Source organism: Melozone crissalis, unplaced genomic scaffold (genome assembly GCF_028551555.1).
Source record: "Melozone crissalis strain CALT ecotype California unplaced genomic scaffold, PUWL_Pcris_2 ptg000016l_1, whole genome shotgun sequence".
In the NCBI taxonomy this organism is placed as follows: Eukaryota; Metazoa; Chordata; class Aves; order Passeriformes; family Passerellidae; genus Melozone; species Melozone crissalis.
The window spans coordinates 42,360,780-42,383,259 of NW_026535794.1; the positions used below are offsets into that span (position 1 = coordinate 42,360,780).

General features: G+C 38.1%; 1 protein-coding gene across 1 annotated transcript in view; it reads left to right on the plus strand.

The window, feature by feature from the left end:
* The window catches only part of CNOT10 (CCR4-NOT transcription complex subunit 10), a 32,679-nt gene that overhangs the window by 239 nt on the left and 9,960 nt on the right, over positions 1 to 22,480 (plus strand). Inside the window, exons 2-13 of the mRNA XM_054274195.1 lie at positions 5,531 to 5,622; positions 8,174 to 8,335; positions 8,840 to 8,990; positions 9,990 to 10,135; positions 10,977 to 11,063; positions 11,769 to 11,852; positions 12,606 to 12,723; positions 13,588 to 13,737; positions 15,341 to 15,543; positions 18,129 to 18,250; positions 18,844 to 19,020; positions 21,620 to 21,700. Coding sequence (XP_054130170.1) covers positions 5,531 to 5,622; positions 8,174 to 8,335; positions 8,840 to 8,990; positions 9,990 to 10,135; positions 10,977 to 11,063; positions 11,769 to 11,852; positions 12,606 to 12,723; positions 13,588 to 13,737; positions 15,341 to 15,543; positions 18,129 to 18,250; positions 18,844 to 19,020; positions 21,620 to 21,700 — 1,573 coding nt within the window. The remainder of the gene's footprint in view (positions 1 to 5,530; positions 5,623 to 8,173; positions 8,336 to 8,839; positions 8,991 to 9,989; positions 10,136 to 10,976; positions 11,064 to 11,768; positions 11,853 to 12,605; positions 12,724 to 13,587; positions 13,738 to 15,340; positions 15,544 to 18,128; positions 18,251 to 18,843; positions 19,021 to 21,619; positions 21,701 to 22,480) is intronic.

The window sequence follows — 22,480 nt, forward strand, 5'->3', positions numbered from 1 at the left end:
CGCGCCGCGGGGGAAAGCCGGCCCCGCGGCTGTGCGCCGTGTCCTTCCGCCGAAGAGGTAGTGCCCGGCGGGCGCGGGGCCGTGTGAGGGGCCCTGTGACACCTGCGGGTCACCGCGGGGCCGTGCGCGCACCGGGCCCTCCGTGCCCTCGGCAAGCGGCGCTGAGCGGGTGCCCCCTCCTGGCCGGGAAGGGCTCGGTGGGGAGGGCCCTATGTCCGTATGGCCGGGAGGGGGGGGTTGTGTGTTTGTGTCACTCAGAGCTTAATAACCCCTACACAAGTCGAGCTTCTGGGATAATTTGTTAAACTGGGGCGTGCAGGAGGTACGAGGGAGGTTATAACTCTTGGTGGTGCTGCTTAATCGCTGGAGTGCAGTCTGATTCCCTCAGGGATGCTGCTTTGGCTTCAGGGGATGAGTGCGTCCTCACTGAACTCGGGCCTGAGCAGACACTGCAGAGGGAAATCACCGAGACTAAAACATAAACCATGTTCTGGTAAACAGGCAGAATAAATCTCAAATACAGTTGCTGTGTAGCATTGCTAAACTACTGCTCGTCCATCTCCTGTACAACTCCCCGTCATGCAAGAAGTCTACATTGCAGGAAAGGTCATCCCGTCAGATGTCAGCTCCTGGGGGGATGGAGAGGAGGGCCATGTGGAGGAAAGCCTTGCTTACAGAATTGTATAGGTCTGCTTAGTAGAGGTGTAGGATATCCTGAGTTGGAAGACTGATAAAGATTAACAAATTCCAGTTCCTGGCCCTGCACAAGATATCTCTAAGAATCACACCATGTGCCTGTGAGTGTTTTCCACACACTTCTTGAACTCTTTTGGACTTATGGCAGGGGGGGAACCCATTCCAGTGCTCAAACACTCTCTGAATGAAGAACCTTTTCCTAATATCCAACCTAAACCTCCCTGACACAACCTCATGTCATTCCTTCTGGTCTTGTTTATGGTCACCTTTTTTTTTCTAGTTGTTTTTATGTGGGGGGAGCATTATTTAAAATCACCTTAAGCATTTTTTTCTCTGGATACTAAATAAGAAATGCCTCAGTATTTGGAAAAAAAATTACAGGGAAAATAAGTATACTGCACATGACAGTTTACAAAACTGTCATGTGTTTATTTGTAGGAACTGTAAGTGACTGCTAAAGTACAAGAAAAAATATTGACATCAAGTTTTTAATACTTTTTTGTTGATGTTCTTTGAAGTGTTGAAGGAACTTTTCAGTTTTACTTTCTTAAAAGTATCTGCTAAACGAATCAAAGATAGGAGCTATGGCAAAATATTCTACATGCTGCACTTGTTCATGGCAGCAAGCTATAGGTAGCTTTCCACTGAGAAATGCTTGTTTTTTATTGCACAGCACCAAAGTAGCCTATTGTACCTATACTGGTAGTGAAGGGCTTTATACAAAAATTAAAACATAAGTCTTGGTGCCACAACTGTTATCTTGTAATGGCTGGACATTGTCTGGGCTTCATACACTTCAAAATTCTTTTGGAGTAAGAGTCATGTGATAGATCCCTCCCCTTTCAAGAAAGGGATTATCACTCTGCCTGAAGAGTTTGGAAATTAAAAATATTGCCAGAGATACTCTAATGTTCAACATCACAGTTCATACAAGATGTAATTTGCAGGGCATAGGAACAAGAGAGGTCAGGAGCAGCAGTCCTTGGAGAAAAGGAGTGCAGGTATGAGAAGGATAATGATTGCAGTCACTCTCAGGTGTCTCCAGCTATGTGTATGTGGGAGATGTGACTTTTGTTGCTTTTATGAAATTCTGGCAGCGAGCCTGTGAGGAGAGCAATCTTCCTTCTCAGGTGGCAGTCTCATACTTTTCCTTGTTCTCCTTCCATAGAGACAGTTTTCCTGAAGTTCTGCTGGCCACCATGATGCACCCTCTCCAGCAGGAGCAGCTTCCTGCTTGTACAAAGCAAACCAGCCTCTGTGATGTAGCATTGCTGCTGCTCAGCCCCAGGATTGATAGCTAGGAAGATAATTCCTGGCTTGATTCTTTAACTTCTAACTCAGTGCAGCACTTCCTCCACATCAAAATCTGAGCAGCTGATTTTTACATCCTGTTCCAGGTTGCCCCTTTTGCTCCTCATCATGAACCTACACAAATTTTAGTTCTAGAGTTGGTTTGTACTCATGAAGGTTGCATAAATGAAAAGTTAAGCAAACAGGTCCATATTTCAATACAAATTCCAGGATAAATCAAGTTCCCTCACTTGTGAAGCAGAGAATCTGCACTGCTCTGGATATTTCAGCTGATGGTTGTGGCTGCTGTACAGATGGGAGCACATTGGAGATGGCTGGTGTGCCATGTGTTACCTACACCACCTGCAGTTCTGCAAGAATGCCAAAGGTCAAGGGGCCCAAGTGAGCAAGGCATGCCGTTTGTTTTGCCAGGGAACAAGTTCCCTACCTGTTTCACTTTCAAGTGCTTCAAAGAACATGGAAGTAACAGTTCTGTTTGCCAGCACTGGGATAGCCATTTGCAGCCAAGAGAACAGAGCACTCCCTCCCCACCACCCTCACACTTCAGTGCAATTGGTGGGCTCTGTTCAGTACCTTGTGCCAGGCAGCTTTCAGGTGACTCCTCTTGGAGGGATCTCTGATAGCAAAGATCAGCTGGAGCAGTAGATCCCAGTCTAAACAAGAATGGCAGTATCACATTAGTCTGCAGTGGCTTTTAGGTCTTTAACAAGTTTCAGGTGTGTTTCAACAGGCAGGGTACAGAGTAGCCCAAGTGCTTTGTCATGCTTTTTTCAAAGGAAGGAGCTATGCTGTGAACTACATCAGCTGGATTTTAGTTTTTTCTTGATAAGCTTCCAGTTCAGGTTTCACAAACCTGCTTTGTTTACTAAGTGCTAGTAGGTGCAGTTGATTGGATTACAGAGACAGCTCTGGTTTTGCTTAAATTAGTCCCCACCTTCATTTTATGTTTTGGGTTTGTTTGTGTTTGTTTAATGTACCAACAAATTTAGAGAGAGTGGAATTTGAAGACCTGTTCTGATTTTTCCTTAGGAGTTACATCAACCAAGCTATGCAAGTGTAGTTTTCATGGCAGACCTTAAACAAGTATCTCTTGAATTATCTGTCACTGAAGACATTTTACTTCAAAATTCAGACTTCCTTTGAGATGCTGGCCTTACAAACCTGCATACAAAGGCAGTAATCATGAATGTACCTGGTATTTGATGGCTCTCTGCTAGGTAAACCTGTATGTGAGGAATCTGATCAGATTGAGTGTTATCAGCTTCAAAAGCTTTAGAGCCTCAAGGCTCTGCACTGTGGTTACCTTTACCAGCACAATCTGACAGGCATGCTGAGCAAGTAAAGCAGAAAATGCCACTGTTAGCATGAAAGTTTGAGGGAAGATGCATTTGCTTATTTCCTGCTGTTCTAAAGATCCTTGGAGAGTGAGAGCTTTTAGTTCATCTGTATAATCACAAGGTTTAGAGCTGGAATCAGATCTATGCTATATTTAGGTTGAAGCAGAGGTACTTCCTGTTCCTTTCCTCTTTCCCTGTGGAAAGCTTTTGGCACATCAGAAATGTTCTGAGCTTTTTTGTGGTTTAAATTTCTCTTTTGCCTTTCCTTTTGAAGGACAAGGCAGTGCAAATGGTGTTGATCAATGCATGATGCAGTCAGATTTCATAGCAGGTGTAGGCCCTTGAGGATCCATCCCTCCAAAGTACTGAAATTGCTGAACCCTGAATTTTATCCAAATGACAGTGGGTTACTCTTGCTGGTGTAAGATTTGTTGAGATTTTAAAATCTCTACTTTGTTAACATCTTAATGCAGGATGAAGGTCCCAACCAAACATTTACAATTCTTGCTCAATTGCAGGGGGCAATAGTATTATTGCAGGTGGAAGGAATCTCACTATTTCCTAGTAACAGGCACAAACTTAATAGATTACTAAGTCTGTTTTGTTCTTACTGAGGATATTATATGATTAATTTTCTGAGGTTTGACTGCCCCTTATGATTGTCATTTGTCCTATATGTGTAAATTTTCATGGTCAGTAGTAGAAGATCCAGATATATTGGTGGTGATGGGGAATGTATTTTGCAGAGGAGCTCGCAGCTGTGTTTTCATTTGTTCAAAGTGAAAACAAAATGAGTGGAGTTTGCATTATATCTCTGAATTATAGGGAAGAGAAAGCAGGCATTGAGTTTACATAGCCTACATAGTCTATTAAGATAGCAAAACGTGTTTTAGAGGAGATCTTCCACTGTGAAATTCAAGAAGTACTTTTCTGCAGAAGCAGTAACATTGCTGATTTATAAAGTCTTTGTTTCAAAACCATGAAATTATTTTTGTATGTTCTAGCACATTATTTAGTATTCCTAGAAATACTTTCTCCAGTGTGGTGGTTGTGTGGTTGTTTAATTTTTTCTCAGTAGTTTGTGTTCAGCACAAGGAAGGGCTTAGTGGAGGTTTTTTTTTCAGCTTCTTTGACATGGAATGTGTGTACTGTGCTTTTTAATGCAACTTCACTGAATTCTTAATTGCATGATGACAAAAGGATTTAGTGGACTTCTTTCTGAAAAATATGCTCAATAGTGACTGCAACATAAATCATTAGGAATTCAATGTAAAAAATTGAAGGCAATTAAAACCTTGTTACATTGCCATATAAATGCATAAAGGGGTCACCATTGTAATTGCTACATGTTGTTTTTGTCTTGTTCTGGAAAAGGGTGTAGTAGAACTGGAGAAGATTCTGGGAAAAATGTGAGGAAGATGGAGAGTAATGGAGGGTAAACTGCTCCTGCTCATGTTGGAAGAGATGTGATTGAAAGGAATATCTGTAAGATTTGGGGTGAGGCTGAAAAAGTGAGCCTTGCAATTGTGCCTTGCAATATAATCACCAGACAGCATTTGATGGAGTATATTGAAGAATACAAAAGTATAGAGTGTTTTGTTAAAAAATATACTAGATCTGTCTGTGATTATTAACAATGATGGTTCAAGTGCAGCCTCTTATTTGGGCAGCTATTCATCCAAAGTAGGGAGCTGTGGGGAAGTTCCAGTGTTAGCTGTGGTTTTTGTTGCACCCTAAAGTACCCCTTGCTTGCTGTTTAGGAAGCACTATACAGGATTTTGTGTGGGTTTTCATCTAATCCACTGTGGTACATATTTCATTATGTATGGCCTTCACTGCTGACTTTTGAGCAAAATAAGACAATCCTAGTGTATGGTTGCAGCTTTAAAGAGAAATCTAAAATGTATGGGTTGTCAGTTAACTTGCAGGACTTTGGTTGTTTGTTGAGCACTATAATTTGCATTTCATGGAGAGGAATTCACTAGGAGTATAGAATGACTTGATATGTTGTGGTAGGAGATGTAACTTGGGATATAGATAGTGTAGTAAGGACACTGCTACAGTTATCTGGAAAATTACTTGTATTGGCAGGAGGACCTTGAGGACTGGCAGAAACAAAGTTTTTAAGCTGCACAGCTGTTACCACACTTGCAAGCTTTGTTGTAATCTTCTGTTCCCTTTTACAGATCAAGGTACTGAAAAACATGAAGGAGCAGGTGCTTCTGGGATTACTGATCAGGAAAAGGAGCTGTCGAGCAGTGCATTACAAGCTTTTCAGGTAAGACAAAGTCAGACTCTGAGACTTCTGAGTTACCACATTACTGCTAAGTGGGCTGTGTGATTGTTTTGCCTGTTTTCTTTATACAACTCCAATTGCATTAAGAGGATGTTCAAAAATAGCACTAGTTGTGTTGTAGAGGCAGCACATGCATTTTCTATCTGCTGTGATGTGAGAAGACTGAACAGGATACTTGAACAAAAGCACTTTTAATTTTGATTCTCGAAATTTAGTAACCTTAAAAGCTATATGAGGCTTCTCTTCTGCATCAGCATTGGAAGTGCATGATCTCTTGGAAGAATTAATCACATCAAGCTAAAAATGGTGTGTTAGTGTTTGAAGGAACCTCATGTATTTAACAAACAGCAGTGAAACAAACACTTGTGTTTTAGCATCATGCTATACTATATTCTTTCACAAAAAGTGTTGTATAATGTCCTGTCACTTTGCAATAAAACATTTCTGCATGTGTAACACCTACAGGCAGTATCTACTACTTGTTTTGTGTTTCTTGGAAGATTGTTTTCTTCTGTGTTAAAGTTCAAGTACCAGGTCTTTCAGATTATTTCTTTCTTTGTATTTTGCCTATTTTTATGTAGTGTGACAGGAAGTGTAATTGCTTTTCCTTTCAATTATATCTCTGTCTCCAAAATGCCTTGCTTTAAATTCAGTTTTAAATTTGTGAAATAAGTCAGTGAAGAATTTAAGTGTTGTCTTTTGAGATTCTCGTTTCAATGTTTCACTCAGTAGTTCTATGTTTCACTCATTTTGCTACATTAAGTGAATATGGTTGGTTCTTAACACTGTGCTGCTCCCTGATGTCTCCTTGAACGCTGTCTAGCTCAATTGCTCTTTTTCAATAACATTTTAATCAGTGGCATTTGATCCTGAGAACTGAAGGCACATGAGAGAGTCATTTGTTTTCCACCTTGCCCACACATCTAAATGCTTTTGACCTGCTAATGATTTCATCTTTACTTTTATCCTGGTCCAGTGTGTTTGGTTTATCTTGTCAAATTTTTCTTGCTTTGAGAATTCCCTGAGTTCATGGAGTGAGGTGGCAACAGATATGAGCAGAATTAATTTGATGCCTTGTTTGCCAATTTTTTGCTATTGAATAGCTCCAGATAGCATTGTGGGCTGTCTCACATCCTGGTTTACCATATTACATGCCCAGTTTCAGTCTTGGCAGAATTCCTATGGAATTGGGTGTTATAGTCTAGATCCTATCTAGTAGAGTGGCATAAAGGACTGTTAGCTGATGAAAAACATCACAAAATAACCTGAGCATTTAAAGGTTCAAGGTTTGTAGTCCAGCCACGATTAGAAGCCTTGTTGCTGTGATCTGGAAGCTCCTACTGAGGAGAAGCTGCAAGTGTGAGCACAGCAAGAGAACCACTGGGAGATGAACTGTTTCAACTAAAGAGCATGCCAGCAGCTGAGCTGCAAGTTCCTGTGTTCATGCCCATGATCAGAAGGCAATCCATGCTGTTGGTGCTTAGAGTTGTGAAAATGTGTCAGTGTCCTGCTACATCTCTTTAAGTTGTATAACTGTGCCTGCCTGGGAGACTGGAGGAACTGGAGTGGTTCCATGGAAAGGAGCTGTAGAATGGCAACTTCCTTGGGGAGGGCAGAAGGACCCCAGAGCTCTTCTCTGTTGTATTCTGCCCTTAATAGGAAGTTACTCAGCAGTCCAGGAGAAACTCTGTGGAACAGCACCTGAAAAGGAGGAGTAAGTGGAGGGTGGTACTCCAGAGCTTAGCTTTTGGGTGTGAACCATTGACAGAGATGGAAATGCATCTGCCTGTCTGTCTATAACTCTGATATGGAAGAGGTGAATGTGATTATTCCTGTGTAGGAATTTAGCAGTTGAAAGTGAAACATCATCTAGGCTTAATGAGTGAAGAGTTTCTCTTTCATTTGTTGATGCCACTAAAATCCTCCTGTGGTCAAAGAAAGGGATTTTTCCACTAGATCACACATCAGTGGAGCATCATGCTTTGCTCCTAGTTTCTGTTTAGGCATTCCTAGGTGATTGAATACTTCATTCAACAGCTAAGGCTTGTAAAATTGTTTCTTAAACCTATTCTGGGAATGTGACACTTTCTTTTTCCAATCTCTCTTGAGCTAACTTCCATAGATTCAATTGTAAATCACTATATATTCAGATGAACTGAAGACTGAACATAAACATACACAAGTTCCAAGTTGGGCTGGAACTTGTGTAAGCAACTGCAGCTGCTTAGTGTTCATGAAATGGGGAAAGATTGTGAAAACTGAGGAAACAGAATCTTGAAACTTAATATGATAAGAGAAATGAGAATAACACTTTTCATGAAAACATCTGATCATAGTAATCAGCTACTTAATTTGTCCTTACACCACCAAGTTATTTTTGAAGTTTGGATATGATTTCAACATTTAGACTTGCTTCTCATCCATGTTAATCTGCATAAATAATGAAATATGTGTATACATATTTAGTTCAGTTGTATTAATAAAGGAAAGACTGTCTTCTAATGCATGTTTCTGGTATGTGTGCAATTTACAGGCTGGAAACTATGATGCTTGTTTACAACACCTAAATACCCTTCAAGACATAAACAAAGATGACTACAAAATAACTTTGAATACTGCTGTTGCAGAGTTCTGTAAAAGTAATCAGACTACCACAGACAATTTGAGACAAACCCTTAACCAGCTGAAAAACCAGGTAATGCAACTGTATTGACATGGTACTTGATTTTGGGTACTATTAATGGTGGTGGGATCTTTCAGTGAAGTAGGAATAAAGCTTCTGCTCCTTGTCACATAGATTTAACAAAATAAGAAAGCAACATTACTTTTAAACATCTGAGTCAGTTTAATCTTGTAGGACAGTTTTTGTAGTTGTGTTTTTAACTATTGTTGAAATTGGTCTGCGATTATAACAATAGAAGGACCTGCTATGTTCTTTCAGCAGAAAGTTCCTTAACGTGGAATAGTTTGTGAAATGATAAAAAAGTGAAAATATTACTTTACTGCTCAATTGACAGTTTTGTATTTCATTGTACGTTTTTTTGCTGTGTTAATTTATAGCAACAATGAAGTTTATTAGGTCAGTAAGTTATAATTTACTTTAGAGAAATTCATAGCTTTGGAGGTTTTTTTTTTAAATACCTCGTACTTTAAAATCATAGGTACTGAAAGTTTAGTGAAATGAGTGGGGTTTTTTCAGGTTCACTCTGTTGTTGAAGAAATGGATGGTTTAGATGATGTTGAGAACAGTATGCTGTACTACAATCAAGCTGTGATCCTGTACCATCTCCGTCAGTATACTGAAGCTATATCCGTCGGGGAGAAGCTGTACCAGTTCATAGAGCCTTTTGGTATGTAGGCAGAAAGAAGAATCTTGTCCTTTCAAGAACTACAGAAAGACAATTCAGTCTTTTTCACTGTCAGACAGTAATTTGTAATTTGTCTAATATGGTTTGAAGAAATCAGGTAAGGTTTGGAATAAATAATATGTTTTACTTATATCAAGGACAACAAACTAATTTGGGGGAAAGTGCTTCAGAGAGCTTTAGCGGACAAGTGCTATGAAACTGAAATGGATTCTTTCAAGTTGAGATGGTATTTATATAAATAATATGTACAAGCTAATGAAATTATTTGAAATCTAATGTTTTGAGTCATCATGCAGCCTCATGGGTGAGTGTCTGTTTTTCAGGGCACTAATTTTTAAATACCTTTATTAGGTAATGCATAATTGTTTGTGCTTATATCTGAATACAAAGCCTGCAACTTTTATGAGCTATGATACCTTGTGTAGTAGAATTACTATACTTGCATGAAATAATTTCATAATCCTTGTTAAATCTTATAAGTGAGAAGGCTGAAGGATGTATGTTTGTGGGTCTCAGTAAATTAAGTAAATGCTGCTGTGTTCCTGCTTCAATTCCTCCCAGTTTTCAGTATGCATAATTGGGACTTACTCTGTGAAGTCAGCTAAACAGAGATGTGTTTTACAGAATCTTTGTGAGTTCTGTGGGATTCTACATCTGCATACAGCTCTGTCTGTTTGGGTGCTGCAACTTTGGTGCTGATCTACTTAGATCAGTTCTCAGAGCCTATAAACATGAAATACTTGTTAAGCTGTCTTTAGTCTGTGCTTTTATGCTGATGCTATTTGAATAAGTAAGCTTTCTTTTCAGTGCATGTACTTAGCTGTGGGTTGGACATGGCTGCATTATTTTTTCTTATGTAGTATATTGATTTTTCTAATAATGTGGCATAAATGGCACTTTACAGTAGGGTTTTTTCCATCCCTGTTTGGAGGGATTGGTATTAGAGGTGAAAAACAAATTTTTCTTCTTTGCTTTTCACAGAAGAGAAGTTTGCCCAGGCTGTGTGCTTCTTGCTTGTAGACTTATACCTGTTAACTTACCAAGCTGAGAAAGCCTTGCATCTGCTCGCTGTTCTGGAAAAAATGATTTCACAGGGCAACAATAACAGCAAGAATGGAAAAAATGAGGTAAGCTTAAAATCATACAAATGCCTTTAAATCTTTATCAGAAGTATGCTTTAGTTCAATCCAAAATTAGTATCTTAATAGACTTTGGAATTATAAGACTATGTTAGATCACCTGTGACTTTAGACAGGGGCTTAAATATTTTAGTGACTGAGTTAATTGTGTACAACAGCTGTTTATTCCCTCTTTTTCACCCTTTTCTCTTACTCCAGGGAGCTAAAATGTCTTTCTTCAGTCAGAGACTTGCATTGGAAAAACAGTTGTCTCCTGGGTCAAATATTGCTTGTCCTTGACTATGACCATGTGAGACCCTAAGTTTGAAAGGGAAGTCAGTGTCAGAGGAACTGCAGCTGCACAGCATAGGATAGGAAATTAAGTATCTTTTTTACACAGTATCTCAGAGTGTTAGGCACACTTTCAAATGAAATCTTTCATGTACCTTTTGGAAAAATCAAGAAAATCAGTGGTGTCTTGGAAGTGAAGAGAGGGCATTTCAGTGTTTTCCTGTTGATGGAATGTCACACTTAAGATAAAATTTTCTCTCTTTATAGTAATTCTACTGAAGGAAGCATTAAAGAAGTACTCTAGAATGTGCATGTCATCCTTCTAGGCAAAAGAATTCTTCTTAACTGCAGAGCAACATAGTGTAACACTAATGTTAGTACAGAATTCAGCTCTTCAAAGACTGGTGTGGTTCGTGGGTTTTGATTGTTAAACTCAAGTTAGTTTCTGGTGGGATGTGTATATTTTGATATTAAATACTCAAACAATATTATTATTAATACTATTAAATACTTATTTAAAAGGTGATTAACAGTAATGCTTCCCCTTTTTTTGTGACAGTCAGGTAATAATACCAATAAAGATTCTTCAAATCAAAAAGCTGAAAGTGGAGCTTTAATAGAAGTTGCTAAATCTAAGATACATCAGGTAAGGGTCTGCATGTTATTTATACAAGAACATTCCTTCCAGAGTTTTCTAAATCTGAGTGTCATCTCCTTCAAAACCAGTTCAGCCCAAATTATGATGCTTTCTCTCTCCTTGTTGTAAAACAAAAAATGAATTTATCTCAGTCTTCCTTTTTGTAAGATCCATGTACAGGAAACACTGACCTGGCATCCTGCCCACCACCACCATTTCAGTCCCTGTGTGTTATAATTATTTCTTTACATGGCAGTTTGCTGCACTGAATTTGTCTGTTCAACCCCCAGTCTAAATCAGCTGAGGTTTTATTTCACTGTGCTGTTCTGTTGAAAAATACGTGAAGAATCGGAGTGCTTCTCTATTAGCATTCACTTACTTGTGTTTTCAGTTTAGTAGGTAAATGTCTGGGTTTAAGATGTTAGATTATTTTAATTAGTTTGTCATTTTAAGTGCTCATATCTGTGCTTGAATATGGAGCAGCTGTTGGTCATTGAACAAAGTGTTCATCTGCTTATTGTGATACAAACCCTATAAATGTGGTGTTTAAAGTTTGAATAGAATTTCTTTTTTGTGAGGACTTTTTGAATAGTTTTTTGCTACCTATTTTAAAGATGTGTATAAAACATTCTGTAGTAAATATCTAGATACAGTTTGTCTTGCAAACCTGCAGAAATTATTGTATATTATTTAACAAATTTAATTTTTTAACAGTATAAGGTGAGAGCCTATATCCAGATGAAGTCATTAAAAGCATGCAAAAGGGAGATCAAGTCTGTTATGAATACAGCTGGGAATGTAAGTATTCTTAAGGCTGTTGTTTTTCAAATCTAGATATGTTCTGTATCTTAAAACTGAATTTGGTAATGTTCTTTACAAAAAAAGTTCATATTGAGGGTGGATGTTTGAAGTAATTCTTTATGTAGTCAGTTTGTTTTATAATATCTTTGCAAATGTAATTAATGTAGAATTTTCTTATTTGTGCTCTTTTCAGTTTCTAAAAAAATATGCCTTGTGGTGCCAAAATAGCAGTGAAACGCTATATAATAAACAGGTTCAGCATTCTTTATAATTACAATGAATTAAGTTTTAGTTTACTATAGATGTTTTGCATATTACAAACTTTGATGTAATTGGTAGTTTAAACCAATTTATAAAGGAATAATTCTGGGATATGTGGGCATTTTTTTGAGCTTTTTTTTCTTCCTTTTTGTTGACATTTTTTGGAGGCTTATGTCTTGCTGGAAAGCAAGTTTAACAGAACACCTTCTGGATCATGAGGTCTGTGTTGGGAGATTCCAGCCTCTGCAGGGAGGGGAGGTGTGAGGAGGAAGGTATTAGAGGACAGGTTAGAGATCCTTTAGAGATCCTCTCTCCTTAGCCACTTCCATGACAGGGTTCTCTAAAGTTCATGACAGAGTTCTTGAAAGTAACATGGCCTAAACCCATTGATTTTTAAATGGCAGGAGAAGCAAGTTTGTGAAGTGATATAACACTAGCAGTAGAAACCATCAACCAAGGCATAACTAACTATTGTTTTCTGCTTCACAGTCAGCTCCTTCCCTGTTTCTTAAGAGCAATTTTGAGTATTTGAGAGGCAATTACCGTAAAGCTGTCAAACTTTTAAACAGTGCCAACATTGCCGAACATCCAGGCTTCATGAAAACAGGTAAAATAAAACCCCTTCATCTGCAAGTACTTCAGTGTCTAGTATAATAGGACTATTTGTTGATAGCAATTTTAAGGATATTAATGATTACTTAACAGTGTCAACCCTGAATGTCATGGATTTATACACTGGATGTGTTTCATCTTTCTTTTTGTACTCTCACACAACAACATAGTGATTTTCATTGAACATTCTTCTACAGAAGGCTGTGATTGTCTGTGAAAATGGATTTATGAAGCTGTGTTATATTTGCAAGGCTCATGATTGAGTCTCTTAATCAATAAATGAAACAAAAGGCGACTTATTGGATCTAGAATTGAGGCCTCTCTGGCAGTTTTTCTGCTTAAAGTTCTCTTTATTATTTAAAATTTTTGAAAATTTTACTGTCACATAACTTTTTTGCATTAGCTTTTTTGCACAGTATACTGTTCATTTAGTAGCCTTCCTAGGCTATGACTAAAATCATGTCTGTTTAATTTGCTAATAGTCTGGTTATTTGGATTTTTAGGGTGTTTTTTTATTTTTTGTCTTTATTATCCATGTTAACCCTGTAAAACTTTAGTCACCAGCAGATAAGTGAAAAGTTAAATGTTTTGTCCTTTATTATTTAGAAAAAGCCTCTCACAGTGTTACCTGAACATATATTTAGGAAGAAGGGTGCATTTCCTGCTTGTATGGTTAAGTTGGCATAAATATATGTGTATGTCATATTGGATGTAACACTGTCACCCATGAACATCTCACTGAAAATCATCTTTTAATAGACTGCCATAATATGCTGACCCATCAGAAAGTGACTGGAGCATTTTGTGGGCTTAGCAACAACTGTCACTGAATGAAAATGGTCTTTTGTTGTTCTCTCAGGTGAATGCTTAAGGTGTATGTTCTGGAACAATCTTGGCTGCATCCACTTTGCAATGGGAAAGCACAATTTAGGAATTTTTTACTTTAAAAAGGCCTTGCAAGAAAATGATAATGCATGTGCACAGCTGGGAACAGGCAGCTCGGATCCAGGTAAGCAAGAGATTAAAACAGATGGTGGAAGAGGGGTTGGCAAGTCTAAGAAATAGAGAACAGAAGGTTTGAGTAATCATCAGCAAAATTCCCCTTCCATCTTTTTGTGGAGGGCAGGGTAAGAGGGGTGAGAATTTTGATGATAACCTGATGTAGGAATGTGGTTGCTGTTGCCAGAAATACATGATGATGATTAAGTATGTTCTTTATTTTTCTGGTTTTTGTGATGTACCATGGTGCTGGGACAATTACTTCTCTCTTGTTTACAGACTTTGTCCATCAGTTAGGGAGGTATGACAAAATAAAGTTTTTGTGGCCTATTTTGCATAGGTTATTTATAGTCCAGCTGGCAATGTGTGGCATCATCAGGGCATGAAGGATGCCTTCTCCATATTCTGCATATTCTGAGTAATCAGGTCTCCTGTTTCCTTGTGGAGGGGACTCATATTTTCCCTAGTTTTCCTTTTATCACCAACATATCTATAGAAGATTTTGTTGTTGCCCTTGATGTTCCTGGTCAGATTTGATCCTGTCAGGGCTTTAACTTTCCAATCTGCTCCCTGGCTGCTCAGTTTCTCTGTATTCCTCCCAGGTTGCTGGTCCTTGATTCCACCCTTTGTAGGCTTTCTTTTTGTATTTGTCCAGGAGCTTCTTGTTCAGGAGGCTTCCTGGCACTTCTGCCCAACTTCTTTGTTGGGATGCATCACTCCTGAGCTTGGGAGAGGTGATCCTTGGATATTAATCAGCTTTCTTGGGCTCCTCTTCCATTCAGGGCTTTATCCTATGGTATTGTACCAATGAGACCCCCAAAGATGCCAAAGTCTACTTGCCTGAAGTCCAGTGTAGTGAGCTTGCTGTGCATACTTCTACTGTCCTAAGGATCTTTAACTCCACTATTTCATGGTCCCAACCAGCCCCTCCTTGCTGGTGAGAATGAGGTTCAGTATAGGACCTGTCCTCATTGGCTCCTTTAACATTTGGAGAAGGGAATCATAAACACATTCCAGGAATCTCCTGGATTGTTTATGCCCTTCTGTGTTTTTCCAGAGAACAGGACCAGAGCTTGTGAATGTGAGACCTCTCCTATCTGACTATAGAGGGCCTCCTCACTCAGTCTTCATCATTTCATGATGAAATTATAATTGTTTTCATTTCTTGTTTTCTTTAAAATATACTCACTATCAGGCATTTTGTTGGTTTTTTTCCCATTTCTCCCTTGGACCTAGTGTTGCCTTATTAATGTGAAGACAGAAAGTGTTTTATGCTTGTTAACAGCAAAGTTTTCTTCTGGAATCTATATTCTCTGGAATGTGTGTAGATGTGTATTCTCACAAATCTGGGATTCAGTACTATTGTATACAGTTAGCTTGTGTGATAAGGAATGTATGAGGTTAACATTTAATGTACTTCAGTCTTAATTAAGAATACAATTAATTTTTCTTTGAAATCAGTTTTGATACGGAAGAAATTTACAGAGGGAGGCTGGTGGATTTCAGCAATGAGGGGGTTTTTGGTAGCTTCGGGGTGTTTCTCACAGCTTCCCTCTTTGAGTTTTGTGCTGTCTTGAGCTGCACATCCAATGTGATGTAATCCTTTTCTGCAGGTAAAAAATTTTCGGGGAGACCCATGTGTACACTACTGACTAACAAACGATACGAGTTGCTCTATAACTGTGGGATTCAGCTCTTGCATATTGGGAGGCCCTTAGCTGCCTTTGAATGCCTGATTGAGGCAGTCCAGGTCTATCACTCAAACCCTCGTCTGTGGCTGAGAATAGCAGAGTGCTGCATTGCTGCCAATAAAGGGGTAAGTAGCTTTGGAAAATTCTTCTAAAGAATGGCATGTGATTACAGAAAGATGGAACTAATACCTAGAGTTAAGCTGTGTATTTTGAAGGCCTGATGTTGTAACACCTCTGTAAATCCAGATTAATTGTTTCTTGTGTATATTTTATATGTTTCTTGTGTATTTTTACATGTTTAATCTTGAGCTGCAACAGGTGAAGGGAACTCTGCATGTGGTCTTTTTCTCTTCATGCAGCCAAAGCTCATCTGAAGTTTCATTGTTTCCTCACTTATTGTCCACTAGAGATTAAGTGGGGTGAGACTTTTGTGTGGGTAGTCTGAAAGTGACAGAGGCTGAGGAAGCAGAGATCAGCCTTCTCCATCCTGAAGCTGTTGGGATCACACCTGCTGGGAAATGGAATCTCTAATTGCTAAGCCTTCACCTTCTTCTCCTGGCAAAGCTGGTGGAAACCTGCTGATGGCAGGCATATTACATGTCCTGTGGGACATCTTGTTTCCAACCTGCTGATTCTTGTATGCTTAGGATAAACCTACATGATAAAATTCAGAGGGCTGAGGACAGGAAGAAAAAACTGCACCTAAATAGTACGTCTGTGAAATTAAGATACATTCTACTTGATTCCCTGTAAAAACTGTAATTCACCCCTTAAGTGTGGGGGAGTGATGATACAATCTGTAATTGCATGATCCTATACAGTTATTCCCACAGTATGCCCATTGCACTCCTCACACAGGATGTGTGGGATGAATTGAGCAAATAGCTATATTCACTATATTTTCACCCATCCTTGAATCCTCTATTTTTCCTCTCTGGTTGGCCTCTGTGCATTTATTTACTGCACATTATCCAATTACAAAGTTAATAACTTTTCCTTTGGGAATTTGAATAGTACTCAATATTTTGGTATCTCTATTTCAGAGAACTTAAGAAAGATACGACTTTATAGGAGAAGTTTGCCTGTATACCAATTTCAGAGGCAGAGCACTGAAAATTCAAGAGTATCGGGTCAAAACTGGACTGACTGTGATTCTGTATGTGCTGCTTGCCTGAGTTTTATAAAGCACAGCAAATGCAGGAAGAACAGCTTTCTTCATACTAATTTTGCAATTTTCTGTATCAATCCTACTGGGTGCATGCCAGAAATAGATAAAGAAGACACATCTGATCATGTCTAGTGAAAAGCTCAGTATGAGAGTGGATTAGTGGTTTTGTGGCAAAAACCCAAAGCTAGGATTCCATTTACAAGGATAGTATTTAGCAGTCTGGAAAAGGGAAATACAGATCCTTATGGGGCATTTCCCTATTTACTGCAGACTAGCCAAAGTAGTAGATTATGCCAAGTTCCTGAGGCTTTCTTCCTGTACAGTTATGATGATGTGTGGTATACCAGAGAGTTGAATTCATGTCAAAAAAACAGCTTGTTGTTCCCTAAATTTGTAATCTTAAAAAAATTAATTTTGAATGTTATTAATATTAAAGGCAAAGAGAAAGTATCTTTAAATTGTTAGATTTGCAACATGGCAAGTGAGGTCCTAAAGTCACTAATATGTTCAATTTGACCTTGTAACTCAATTTGCAGCAGTATTTCTTTATATCTAAGCATGGATTCTTATTTATGCTCTGAACACCATGCAGAAAAGCAACTTCACTGAAGCTAATTTTCACCCACTTAAGTATTTTGTAGGCATAAAATATGAATGGAAGAAGATTCCCTTTTAAACACCTGCATTTCAAGCATCTTTTTTGAAATATGTGCTTCATATCCAAACTCAGTGTATGCATTTTTTATTTGGCAGTAAATGCTACCATTTCAATATTTTTACTACTATGCTACTATGTCAGTCTATTTTTGGATTCTGATAAATTTTTGAAAAAAATGACTGCTATGAAAGTCCAGATTTAGGATAAGTTTTTTTCTTAAAACTGCAGTTCTTCATCACTCACTAAACTTAGCAATGAAGTTAAGATGGCTCATGGTAAAACAGCCAAACAAACCCCAATAAACGTGGTGTAGAGATAATTCTTGGGGCTGACAATTAGGGTACTTCAAATTTACTTGACCCCCAGAATGTGTCTGCATACTCAACAATCCATTAAACAAGTTAATTTAATGTATCTTTGCATATGTTGTTGTTCAGCTTTGTGCTCCCTGTGGAACAGTTTGGGAGCAGCTTTTCCAAAGAGCTTTCTGAGTGCTGTGTAAGCAGGGAAGATGGCAAGCGTTACAGTGCCAAGTCTGAATGTTATGTGGCAGATCAAATTATTTCTTTTTAGATATCCTGTCAGTTCTTTTAATATGACTTGCTTCATTGTTCTTTTGCTTTCAAAACAAAGGAGAAACTAGGTCAGTAGGCTATCAGACAAGCTGTCAGAACTAATCTGTGCTTACACTGTGTGCAATAAAACCCCTCTGCAGCACAAAGACAATAGAAGGTGCCTGATCCTTCATTGTACTTTAGATTTAAAACTGTATCCATTATTCTTATATTTTAGCAGAGTTCAAGGTCTTCTTTCAGCCTTCACTTACTTTGTCAAGCTCTCATTCAATAGCCTTGATATTTAAGCTCTTTTTTTTTTCCTTTTAGACATCAGAACAAGAGACTAAAGGTCTTCCCAGCAAAAAGGGAATTGTGCAATCAATAGTAGGTCAAGGCTACCACCGTAAGATAGTCCTAGCATCCCAGTCCATACAGAATGTTGTTTATAAGTGAGTATGTTTTCCATGGGTTATTTATTTTGTTTTTATAGCTTTGTTAAGGATATATATCTGTTTATCAGAAATTTTAAAACTGTTGTGGAATAACTGTTCGTTCATGTAGTGAAGAGAGAGGCATGCTAACATGCTTGGTGAGTCTTAAACATCATTTTGTGCCTCCTCTGTGATAGCCAGCAGAGGGCTTAACTGTGTGTTTATTGTAAGTAAGATGAGCATTAAAGCTTAAAATTTACTTATCTGAAATTTCATTTTCAGATAGCTGAATCTGTCCTCTTTTTCTCACTTAAAAACATATATTTTCAGTAATCCACTTTAGAAAAAGGCAGGAAGAATCTAGCTGCTCTGCCATAAAACTTGAGTAAGTGAAATCAAAAATCTAGTGAATCTATTTGGGCATGTGATGTATTTTCAATATGTAAAGATAACAAGATACTACATCTTAATAAATTACATTTGGTATATTAAAATGTTATTTAACATTTTTGGGGTGAATTTTCTCTGCATTCAGGTATTTTTGGAGCTCTGCTTTTATTTTCAATTTAGTAGGATTGCTACTTATTGGTCAACTTCTGTGTCTGTTTAAGTGATGGGCAGTCCTCAGCAATACCTGTAGCCAGCATGGAGTTTGCAGCGATTTGTCTAAGAAATGCCTTGCTGCTACTGCCAGAAGATCAACAGGAGCCCAAGCAGGAAAATGGATCTAAAACTAATAATCAGCTGGGGGGAAATACAGAAAACACTGAAAGCAGTGAAGCATGCAGGTAAACAGAATTGAATATAAGCCCTTCTTTTTGTCCAGAGGAACTCTGGGCCAATGGTCTGTGTCTGTGGTTTACCTGGTTTGGTCAGCAGAAAAACAGAACATATTTGTAAATTCTCTTAATAATGCTGGTATGTTCAAGGAAATTGTTTAGCTGCTTGTTGTTTTAATGTAAGAATAAAATACTGAATTGATTCCTCCTGTCCCTATCAGCTTTTATTAAATTAGACAGTGAAATTATTTTTTCCCTTGGCCATCTTTTTTTTTTCTGTGCTGCAAATGTTATATTTTCCCACACCCTCCTGCTGTGCATATTGGTATTTCTCTAATTGTAAGTGAAGTTTCATGTTACAGTGATTTTGTGTGTGAGCACACGTGTGCCGTGTACTTGATTCAATATATATCTGAATGTCTGGAAACTCAGTTGTAAGCATTTCCCCATGATCAGGTTTGACATTCATCAGCCCTAGTATGCTTTGTTGTGTTTGCATTAAAATGGGAAACTAGATTTAGAAAGTAAGTAGGAAAGCAGCATGGAGCTATTGCTTAATAATCATATTTTGCAGAAAAGAATTTAAGAAAAATCTTTCCTGTCAATAAAATTTCAGAAAAGGTAATTTGTAGACACATATGTTAAAGGAAGGTGGCTTAATTTATTGCATCACCTCGTACATTCTGGACTTCCTTTTGGAGAATAACTTTTGATCATAGTCTACACTTTCATTAAAGACCATTTTGAGGGTAAATGTTACAATAACTCATCTGGAAAAAGTTTCTGTGGTAGAACTTGAACTACTTAGAGAGTAATGAAAAAACACATTGGTTTTGTCAGACCTGAGTACAGATAAATGTTAAGAAGATAAGATCCATTTGTCACAAGGCAGGATTTACTGTACACATACTGTATTGTGTAGGCACAAGGTGCATCCTCATATATTCTGAGGTTGTCTGTGGCTGGAGGTCAGTGGCTGTTACTGTTTGCAACAATATTTGAAAGCTGCTCTCTATAATCCTGTTTTTCCAATTACAGTCTGTCTTGTCAAGGAACCAAATGATTTATATAAGTTGGAGAGAAGAGGGGGCGACTGTGGGTTTTTATTTTTGTTTGGTTGTTTCTTGTAGGGTTTTTTTTTCTTTTTCTCTTTACTAAGGTTGGAGGTTCTCTGGCAAGCATATATGCAGCCCATTGAGATGAAGCTTCTCTGGTTTAAATGGGACTTCACTTTTAAGCTTTTGGGGCTCACTAATGGGCAGTAATGAAAACAAAATGGTGGCCCTTACTCAGACAAGACCTCCTTTTTTGTTTTCTGTTGGGGTGGTTTTTGTTTATTTTTGTTGGAGTGAGGAAAGGAAAACATGCCCTCTATGGGAAGATCCTTTGCTACCTTCTGCTTTCAAAACCAGATGCTTCTTCAGCTGAAAAAAGCTAAAGAAAGGACTCCCTCATATCTTCCAGTAGTCATTGCCAATTTCAGAATATCCAACAAAGGAGGCTGTTCTTGAATTTCTGTGTCACATTCTGAAAGGTTCTCTAAGGATTTGTTCCTTCTGACAAGGGAACCTCTGTGAGAGAACAGTAAAACATACAAGGCATTTGAAGAAAATCACACTAATTGAACAGGATGGTTTTAAAGCAAATCCCACTAATTGAGCAAGCTGACTCTTAAGGCAAATTCTTCTCTTATTCACAAGAAAAGAGTGAATGCTTTTAGTGGTTAAGGGTATTTTTTGGAACAAATTTTTGGTAAAGGCATGAAGTATGTACTCTACAGCATTATTGAGTATGAATTCCTTGGAAATTTCTGCTGTATGTTTTGAATGTTGGAGTTATCTTACCTGTTTGTAATAGAGAGACATGAAACTCATAAACGAAGTTCTTGTTAGGTGGACAGATTCAGTTTCAATTCTGAATTTTCTTTTAAATCTTTTTCTAGACCTTGCTGTCTCTCACTGCCAAGATACAGCCATTAGCTGTCTCTTCAATTCTCATTCCAGGAGGTTCTTTCAGCTTATTGGAGGGTGAAGTTTCATACTTCTTAAATGGAATGAATACTCCCCAAATGCTCCCCCCCCCCCCCAAAAAAAAAGGTGTAATTTTAAGAAAGTGGAATTTTATTTGGAGAAAGGGAAAAAAATAGAAGAGGAATTTTGTAATACAGGGAAGCTAGAAATCTAAAGGAAGCTGTAGCACTTTGTGGGTTATCTTTCTAGAGTATTTATGTAACTAGTTTTTAAGAGGTCTAGAGAGAAAACTAGTTTACTGCTTTTCTTACAGACTAAAAGGAGAGAAGCTACAAATGCAGCAAATTCTGTGTCCCTCCAGTTAAAAATGCTTATCCTGCACCGAACTTCAAAAATAGTTCAAGGCTGTGAAGAATGGTGTGGGTTGTTTGGTCTGTCAGTCAAATCCTTTCCAGCAAGTGTCCCACTTATTCCTTCTCAAATAGAATGATTAGGATAAGAACATATGCCTCAATCTGTGAATGACTTCAACTCCCTCTATTTTAAGCTGCAGAATTTATGTTCTTTTAAATGGAGTGAAAAAATACACTGAGAATTTTTAAATTATCTATTATAGTAATACACTGTTTTTATTCTAGCAATAAAAGTCACGAAGGGGATAAATTCATTGCAGCTCCTCCTTCTTCACCTTTGAAGAAACAGGAATTGGAGAATTTAAGGCAAGTAAATAATGTCAAATATTCATCATTTAAAAAGCCTCTCCCTTAATTGTGATTCCTAGGGGTCTTTTTGTAGCCACCTGTGATGTTGAATTGTAGCTGGTAATCTTTTTTTCAAATGTGTGTGCTTCCTTTCTTCTGGGCTTTGAATCTGAACAAATAGAAACCATCCAGAACTGCAGCTTAGGTAGATCAGTCTGTCTGATTCCAGTATTGTAAGTTTGGTGTTATATACTGGGCAAAGCTGAAAATATCAAGTCTCATAAGGACAAATCTAAAAGGCCTGAGAATGGCTGTTGACATTGGTGAAAGGGATGGAAATTCCTGTATGTACCTTTTCCCCTTAAAGCCACAACAAGGCTAGTTTGGAATTCAGTCCCCACATTATGTGCTTGTTGGATGGGAAAAAAATGAAAGTGGAAAGCAGCATAGCTGCTTTTACTAATGAGAATGGTGTTCCTTTCAGCAGGAATAAATCCCTAGTTTACATAAAATAGAAAGCAAAAATGCCTCTGTCCAGGCATTTGACTTTCTCACAATGGAAAAATATATGTAAAATTTCACTGTAGATTTCTTATGTGTTCTCAAAGATCCTTAAACTGCCTGTTCAGGAGTCTGAATGTTCTCCAGGTGGAATAACTCACGTGTGTGTAAATAAGTATCATTTTATCTGGAGTCTCTTTACTTTTCCCCAAGATTACCATTTACTGGCAGTGTTAATTATTTCAGGTGGCTTCCAGCTTGTTGAAAATCTCTTACTATAAAGCTTGCACCTGTTTA